The sequence below is a fragment of the Cariama cristata genome, unplaced genomic scaffold (genome assembly GCF_000690535.1).
Source record: "Cariama cristata isolate BGI_N322 unplaced genomic scaffold, ASM69053v1 scaffold1414, whole genome shotgun sequence".
Taxonomy (NCBI): Eukaryota; Metazoa; Chordata; class Aves; order Cariamiformes; family Cariamidae; genus Cariama; species Cariama cristata.
In genome coordinates, this window is record NW_009612184.1 from 154,354 (window position 1) to 163,966 (window position 9,613).

General features: G+C 36.4%; 1 protein-coding gene across 1 annotated transcript in view; it reads left to right on the forward strand.

Annotated features, from left to right (window-relative positions):
* CA10 (carbonic anhydrase X) overlaps window positions 1–9,613 on the forward strand; it is a 204,175-nt gene that overhangs the window by 154,091 nt on the left and 40,471 nt on the right. Inside the window, exon 4 of the mRNA XM_009698508.1 lies at window positions 4,542–4,727. Within this exon, the coding sequence (XP_009696810.1) occupies window positions 4,542–4,727 (186 nt within the window). The remainder of the gene's footprint in view (window positions 1–4,541; window positions 4,728–9,613) is intronic.

The following is a 9,613-nucleotide window of genomic DNA, read 5'->3' on the forward strand; positions in this document are numbered from 1 at the left end:
TAGGCCTTCTTGTGCCTATTTTCATCCTAAAGAAAGGAACATCTAATATTGCAGATAAGATCCAAGGACACCACAGCAGGCAGCCATACACAATTGATTTTCTTGCTTCCTTACATTCAGTGCTGCTCCACTGGCAGGTACTGATACCAGTTTAAAAATGTTCTTGGAACTAATCTTCAAACCACTCTTACCTGAGTAAATCCAAAATGCCCTATTTTCCTATTTTGTAAAGGCCCCTAGGAAGCAGAGAGCCTGCGCTAACGTAGCGTGGGACTGAAAGGCAAAGAATCTATCTCAGCTCCTTCTCCTTTCCTCTTGCATTCCCTGCTTACATTTCTAGCATGGCTTCACCCTGAAATAGGCTTCCTTTTCTGTCACTTCTCCTACTCAGGGCTTTGAAGGCTATTTTAACACAGACTGTAATGTAAAGATGTAGGCCACAAAGGAAGTTCTGAAAATATTTAGTTCAGGACTGGTTGTGGAAGGAAAGACAAAGGGAACAAGACATACAGTTAAATAGGACATGACAAAAATTCTTACACAAATGCAGGGTTAAAGAACATCATTAGAAAAAAAATGTTTCGGCATTGGTTTGGTGGTGTTTTATTTTTTCCTAATGGTCATAAAGGTCTGTAGAGTTTCGAGACAAACATGCATCGAAGAGTTTGTGTTTGTTAGGTATGCATTTTTATTGACTTTGCTTGTGTTCCACCTTTGAAAGAGCAGAACTGGGACTTTTTTATGATCACAGGACCAGCAAGTTACATACAGATACCACATGAGTATTCAGATCTTGCTTAGAAACATAGTATAGAATATATTAGCAGTGTATGCCTGTGTGGCTGTCTTGCATCAAGATAAAGAGACAGAATAATGCTGCTGGGGAATTATGTGCACAAAGCTCTGTGAAGCAAGAATTAAAAGTAATGAGATTAAACAGAAAATAACTACATCAGGAATATGTTAATAATTTAATTAAAGTCTACCAAAGTTGAAGTATTCCACAATTAAGGTTGAAGCCCATCAGCATACCCTGTTCTACCTTGGGGATTTTGCCACAGGTAAAATTACCTGTTTGGAAATGTATGAAGAAAATGCAGTCAACTAAGAATGTGGTATGATCGTTAACTTCGACAATGCTGGACTTCACTGTTTTCTCAGACTTTTACTGATGTTTTAATATGTTTTCTTTATTGCAGTCTCATTTCTAGTGCATAAGATAAATGAGAATATTGATCCTTTTGAAAAACAGGAGTGCAAGATTTAGTGCTCTTTTTTTCCCCAAGTTTGTTTGCTGTGTTTTCATCTTTATGTAACTTCCAAGTCGAACAGAAACACAGAACAAAAGGGTTACTTAGTAGAAGAACAAGAAGCAACGCAAAGGCCATCATGATGGAGGATTTAGCAGCAAAGATTAGTCTGACACATTAAGGAAGCAGTTATATAGATCTTCACAGGTCTTTTATATTATCTTTTTAAGGTACTCTATAACATTGTATCCAATCCACAGTACGGTATAAAAAATAAATACTATGCTTTCTGGAGTAGCAAATGTTGACTGTACCAGGCAGAGTCAACCTCTTTCCCATGAGGCTCCCTGTCTTCATACTGTTTATCTTGTAGGAGAGCATACAAAATACAGAAAATACCTCCTCATTAACTTCTGTGCCTGCAATCTTTTATAAGACCACATGCAACTTCATTTTCCACAATACCAACTCAGTTTGATGTTCTAAAATGAGAGCGCACCATTACTCTAAAGGCTTGGTACCATAAAATATGGAATATCCTTCTTTCATCCATAGTTTCACATAGTGAGTAAGATCAGAACCTTCTTTTTCTCCAGTAACAGTTAAAACTGCGCGTAGTGAAAAGACAATGCATTGTTTTCTGCTGAAAACAATGGAAGACAAACTTTTTTTTCTTGCATACTTTCCTACTGAGTATAATGCATTTGTGGACTTTGAGCTTCAAACAGAAGGTGATTACATGTAGGTGATACTATGTCCTAACAAGTGTAAATGGTTATACTTGAAACGTACACTTTTAAAACTGATAAGATACTGGGTTTGTATATGAAAGAGGCAATATCCTGAACTGCAATAAAGAATGTCACATAGCGTCATGGTGATACTTCCCATAATCAAGCACAGCCTACTATACAATCTTGGCAAGGCAGAAAGTCTCCAGAAATAATAACTAAAAAAAAAAAGTTCCTAAATATTTCAATCTTTCATTCAGCTATAATCTGAGTAGATTGCAAATACATAAGGAAACACCCATAAAAGAAGTGCCCATTAAAAGCTGCTAGTAATGTTGGCATATGTTGACACTCTCGAGAAAAGAAATAGGCATGGGCATGTCCTGAAGGTGCAGTTTGGTCCTGAATCTGGACTGGTATACACGGCTACTCTTCCCTTTGGCACACCCTCACAACAAGAAAACTAGTGCTTCACTTAAACCTAAGAAGGCAGATAAAAGGGCAAGACCTTGCATTTTATATATTGAAGATCTTGGATTTTGTCCTTCCTGGCGACAAGTCTGTGTGCCCATGCAGGAGATTACTGTAGTCTCACTTCAAGTGTTCATCCCTCCCTGCAGGTCAGAAATGAGGCATGTCAGATCCTTCATTGCATCACTGGTATTCTTCATCTGCAGTTGCGTTGGGAAATTCTGTTTTAAAACAGTCAATGTAATCTTATTACAAGCACTGCATTTTTATGAGGGGGGGAAATGAGAAAGACAAATGTTACTCCTGTTCATGAATTTGCCTCTTATCATTTCCTCTCTCTGCTCTACAGGGAGTTACTGGATTCATATTAGGGATTATTTGGGTCTCTTTTACCTTGAGAGAGAAAATAATGGTAACCTAATTTGAGATTTGTACCAATTTAAGTAAGAAAATGGATTCTGAATATTTTGCATAGTTGCTAAATTTAACTGAGTGTTCAGTGAAGCATGAGTTTCCAAATGTGAATAAGAAGCTTTAAACCATTTTCCCCTATTTGTTTTTAAACTACATTTGTTACTTATGATTAGCAATTTTATGTCATTCATATGCAGTGTACTGAAACTGAATTCAATAAACTGACCTTCTTCCACCTATTAAACTAAACTTGGTATTTAATTTTTATGCATGCAAAGTCAAGCAGAAAAACTAAGGAGCATTTATAAATAAGATCATTGTGGTTTATTTGCAATGAATAGGAATATTTGTGTTAATTGCTTTCCATAAGAAATTTATTACTGCTTATTTTGAATTGGAATAAACACAAAAAATAGAACATCTGTATCAAAGTTTAAAACCCCACAATAATCAAAAGCTGTTTAATCTCATCCATTTAGTTCTATTGCACAGTCTGTTCAGTGTAACTTTTTACAACATATTGTGCAAGAAAACAGGTCATTTAAACTCGGTAATTAGTATTACAGATAAAATGACACTGCGGCAATGTTAATTACTATAGTACTGATGTAGTATAGGATATAATACATAACAGTCATGTCTTTAATTTTAAATTGAAGTGCAACAAAGCATAATATTGCTGCACTTCCTCTTCTTAAAGTAAATGAATGTTATTCAAGTGTACCATTTGTATGCACGCAGAGTGTTTTTAAATAAATCACAATTCTACTTTAACTCAAACTGGCATATTTCACTTTCTAATGGCATAAATTAAGGAATCTCTTGCTATAGGAACTTTTCCTATGACAGTTGAAATTATGACAGAATTATATTCCATATGAAAAATTTCCACAATCATTTTCTTTTTCATTACAGCAGCTGTAAATCAGTTTGCAAATGAAGCACGACATTCACTCTTTTTAAAAATAAAGATGAATCTTGGAGAGCATTACAGCTCTTTGAGGTGTAGTAGGAACTAGAGATATATGGTCAAACTGTAATTAATTCTGTACTGCTATGGCTAAAATATCTGGCAATTCTAAACATAAAATATTCATAACAAAACAAAGAGACTTGCAGAGGAGGACAATGAAAGTTTTTACCTGCAACTCCAGTAGGAGTAGGGCTCTTTATTTATGAATAATTATATCTCTGCTTTTTGCAGCACCTTTACTTTTGGAGAACTTTGTTATAAATATTAAAAGAAGAAAAAAAAAAAGAGTTACATTTTAGATTTGTTCAAGTGTACTTAAATAATTTATGTCAGCTGAAATGTTCCCATTTTCAGTGCAGAAATTTTGTAATGAAGCCATTATTCAGGCCTTGCATAAAAAATTATTCTAAAAGCCTACTTATTTAGAAGTATAATAATCCTATTCAGTATGTTAACTGTGCCCCCGTGGCTAAAATATGTACATATGGATTTAGCAAAATATTTGAATATACAGTATAAGATTCAAAGCAGAAGCTGAAGTATAACCTCAGGTTGTGTATTTCATCTCACAACAATAAGATGTATTGCTACATTTAAATGAAGGTGTGTAAAGAGCAAAATGTTGAAGTACATATAACTAGTTTCTATGATTTACAAATTATTTTGAAAAAAAATGCTTTTTTTCCCCCCCATTTTGTTTAGGTCAGTGGGACAATGTATAATACAGGGAGACATGTATCTCTACGATTAGATAAAGAACATCTGGTCAACATCTCTGGAGGCCCGATGACGTATAGTCACCGCTTAGAGGAAATCCGGTTACACTTTGGAAGTGAAGACAGCCAGGGATCAGAGCACCTGCTCAATGGACAGGCTTTCTCTGGGGAGGTATGTCAATGTATTTGTAGTTACAAATGAACCAGTATGAATTACTCACTTTCCATTTCTTCCTGAAGGTATTTACAAACTAATTTGTACTCATAACAATTGTTTCCCTTTATCCATTCTGAAAATCAAGGGATTACTTTTTTTTTCGCTCATGCACTGCAAATTTTGTGACTCATATCTAAAAATGAAACTGCTGTATTTATTGTATGCATAGACATCCTATATTCTCATATGTGCTACTTAGAAAGTAATTAAGTATCTTTCGATGGGTCCTTTATATCCCTAGTAAACGCAAATACAAGTTTAACCACAAAGTAATACTGGAAATGCTTCAAGTTCTTATGAAAGTGCTACTTTGGCTACTCACTGGTGTGTAACACTTTAGATTGAATATCACGGTGCCTTTGATTCATGTAAAAATAAGGTGATACTTAATTTTAGAGATTATTCCACAGAAGTCTGTTGGTCTGCTCAAGAAATAAAGTTAACTCCACCAGTAAACCCTGGCAGAATAGGTAATTGCTTTGTATTTTAAATACATGTCTGTAATTGTCCCAGGAAAGACCATAATTTCATGATCCTTCTAGCTATTGCAGGATGGCCCATTAAAATATTTATCCAGCAAGAGTAGTTTGATATATGGAGTACTTTTTCAAGATGTATAGTAAAGTTTGCAGACTTTCTGGTAGACAAAGCAGAATCTTTCCATTCTTCTTATGTAGGAGCATTTTTACATAGAAGAGATGCCTGGGGTTTGTAGTACCCCACCTTTCTTCAGCTTGTGCCATGTCTGTGAACTATCTAGCAGGCAACTCTGCTCCACAAATCTAAACAAATAAAATAATGCTTCAGAATAACTGTATATTACTATAGGGATTATTTTTAAAGACAGTCCAGGTATCCCTGCTACTATTCTTTCAGAAGACCAAAATTAATCGTTTTTCATAATAGAGCACTTATTTTCTTGGACGTGAATAATCAAGTTACCATCTGTACTATCTATCACAGACTCTGGTGATGAGCCAGTTAACGCATGGCATTTTCCTTGGCACTGTGCAACAGCAGTTATTTAAGAGTAGGAAATAAACTGCAGAGTTGTCAAAAACCATTATAATTGATGGTAATTATTTACTTTGTTTTATAAGCTACATAGATGTATAATATAGCCAGTGGCAGCTTTTTCATGAAATCATTCTTGTCTTACACAACTGATTCTGGTTGCCTTTGTTAAATTATAGGATAAGTGAACATGCATGTTACTCCTTTAAGAGATGAAAGTTGAGTATGCTGTAGTAAATAAGGTCTTTGCTGTGCTATTCAGGTTTACAGAAGAGCAATATTCAAACAAAAGCAAGTTGACTGAACAAGAAAGCAAAAATCTGGTTGAAACATACCATTGGGCTTTTTATGATGTATCAGCATCATTGCAGATATTTTTTAAAGAGTTATTAAGTTATAAGTTCATCAGTCATAGACTATAACAAAAGGCAAAAATGTAGAGCATTGTTTTGCAATACTTAATACTTAACTAGGTTCTTCTGGTTTTGAAAGTAGGAGTTTTGAAGTACTATTAATATGTGGTATTTGCTAACAGACACCTCAAGTTTTTCTTAATAAAAGCACAAAATCTAGCTAAGTGGAAACCGCTGTCAGTCAGTCATGCACAGCTGGATCCACAGTATATGCAGTATTCATCTAGTTATCTGAATTCCTCCTGCAATGAATAGAAAGAGATTAGCATCTTCAGAGGATGATCATTCCTGATAGCCAGAGACACATCTCTTGGGACAGGACAAATCACTCTGTGGAGATGCATCTCCCTTGACATGTTCAGAGCAGAGACAAACAACAGGCCAAGTAGCTTAGACTTAGACACCTCCTTTTCAGATGGTGAGATGAATTTTGTCCTTTGAGGAAGTGTTTTCCAAAGTTTCAGAGAGCTGTTTTGGGCAGCTGGACAGGTAAGTTCCAGTAAGGTCGAGTATTAATTACTAATTTGAACCTGCATCTGCACAGTTAGGTCTTATTTATAGACCACATACTGTTTCCGAAGTACAAGCACAGATTCAAATCAATCATGCTGAACAGCATGGCTGCAAATTTTCAGTGAAGGACAGCAGCTGACGGTGTTCTTAGAATATACATCCACACATACAAGTGCTGTCTGTATAAATAAGTGATTTTCGATAAGCTCTCAGTACTGAAAGATGTAATGTCTACAGCTCCCAGCAACTATAGTAAGGAAACTGTAAACAAGCTCACTGATATGATAGAGTACATGTCTTTCTAATGTAACGTATGCTTTCAAGACTGTTGCTGCTAATTACTGTTCACTTCTGCACTGAATAATGCTGTCAGAGGAGATGGGATAAAGCAAAATAACTGCATAAGTGCATTAGTTTAATTTAGCTAGTGCAGGTAGGAATAGCAATGAATATTTGCTGGCTTAGGCTTTAGCAGGTGTGGGCAACCAGAGAAGAATCATTGCAGGATTACACTGTTTGACTGCTAATTGCACAGTAACTCCCATGACACTGCCTTGTTCCTGCTATTCTTATTTGTGTCGGACAAACCCACTATGGCTTTTACCAAAACCTCTGTTTTGCTGTAGAAACAATTCCCAAGGATGAAGTTACCCAGGAAGTGTGATCCACTCCAGTAGATCACAATCAGATTATTCCTACTCCTCCTTCCCTCCACTCCCATCCATCTCTGTCCCCTCATTTTCACTGAGGTCTCCAATGCATGTTAAAGTCAGCACATTGCAGAGAGAGAAGGGAAAGCTGGGGAGAGAGCAGTACCTCTCCCTCATGGCACTGGAAAACTATTAGATTAGCTCAGACAGACCTAAATGAAATCTAAGTGCAGACAAGGTAGAAGCTTTTAAACAGCCCCAATATATCTTGAATCAGCTTCGATATTCTTTACACATCTGGAAATCCTGCCTAACATCCATGCTAAGCAAGAAGTTTGTTCTTAGGGACTTTTTTTGCCTAGTGGAGATGTTCTGCAAGTGGGCAGGCACTCAGAGGAAGCTAGAGAGCACTGGAGTGGTACCATGGCATGAAAAACAATCTAGAAATAGCAAATTGCTTCAAAATACACTGTGGTCTGAGTGATACTGAGAGGCTTGTAATTTCCAGGCTTTAACATTTAACTAGGTGTTAAAGGCTATCAAGAGAGATCTCTACAATAATCTGGTTACCTTTTAGCCCCTAATTATCACTTTAGTAGGCAGAATAACTGAACTAATGCTTAAATAGGTTGAGTGTAAGGACTTTGAAACTGTGTATCAGATTATCATCAATATGTTTGGCACTGCTAACATGGAAGGAAAGTCAGGCTTTGGAATGCTTAAATAAATAAATCAAGCATTTACTTGTCCCTCTACTACATACTTGAGTGTGTTTAATTCCCTACTCTTTGCATAAGCATCCTACTGTATTATAATGATTAAAACAAAATCTTGGCTCAAGGAAGGTCCCCAACTAAGACACCAATCATTTGTGTCTGCTGCCTAACATGTCTCTGCAAAACAGTTTTTAATGCTTCAGAGCCCATATCGTTTAACGAGAAAGACCATCTTCATTTCAGACAGCAGCAGTACAAAATAGAGCAGAATTTACCAGAGTGCTGTTGTTCAAGCACTGTCTACCTTGTTAAAATAAAAAGGTAACAACCTCCAAAAGATTCATGATGAGAATGGGACCCTTTAGCTTTACCATGCAGCAAAGTCAGAAAAATCCATACTAATTCTTTTTCCGAAGCAGAAAAACGAAAAATGTGCTGCAGGAGACCTCCACCCACTTTATTGCTGTGCATTGTAGTAGCCTTATCAATCTAAATGCAGAAAGTCAAAGAGCTTAATTATTTGGGGTTATGCACTTTTCACAAACTCAATGGCTGGAGACTTTCACACAAGAGACCATAGTCCACAACACATGAAAAAAAAAAAAAAAAAACACAAAACAGATTTCTTCTTCTCTGCCCACCAAGTCACCCTTTGAAAACCCATTGACAGGGATAAATACCCAACAATTTCATCCACTACATAAGTAAAATGAAAGCCAGAGTGGTATCTAGATAAATTAATACATATTGCTAGCTATACACACAGTTTGGAAATGAGATTTACTTTTGCTGCTGCTACAAGCCAAAGAAAAAATGAACAAAATACAAGAAAATGGGAATCAAAAGGGGAAGCTGGAAATTCTGAAACACCAGCCTTCTCCTACTACTGCAATTTCTTTAACTGCAGGCATACTCTATGTGAGCAGGGAACTTCTGGTGACAGTAAAGGATTACTTATCAGACAGATCAGTGTTGCAAATCCAACTTCTGATATTTTTAGAAGCAGGACTGTCAGATAGACAGCCTATGAGAAGCATCCGGCCAGCTGGAATAATTTAATCCAGCCTGCTGCAGAATTAGTCTGAATTGTTAAATTAGAAACAGTGGCTCTGTCACAGAGACCTTCTGTACACCTTTGACTTGCCTGTGTAGTTCCAAATAGCCTTCTCGGAAATCCTAATGTTGGTATTGTTTATACAAAAATAATAAAAAAACACCAACAAAAAAACCCCAAAACTACCAAAAAACCTTTACTGGAATAAAGCACTGTATATGTACTATGACATTAGTTATGTTAGCAAAACAGAACAAATCACGGCTAATTAGCATATCAGAAGAAATGGCAAGTACAGCCCAACTCTATATTGTATTGCTTGTTACAAGCCATTTACATCTCCTTTTATTTGATAAGGTCCCTATCTTTGTCCACAAAAATTTCATCACCTAGAAGGTGACACGCCTCCCATGTGACATTTGGCTTAGGACTCTGCCTGCTTTTCTCACCTGTGGGTCAGTTCTGCACAAAAGCCCCTGTG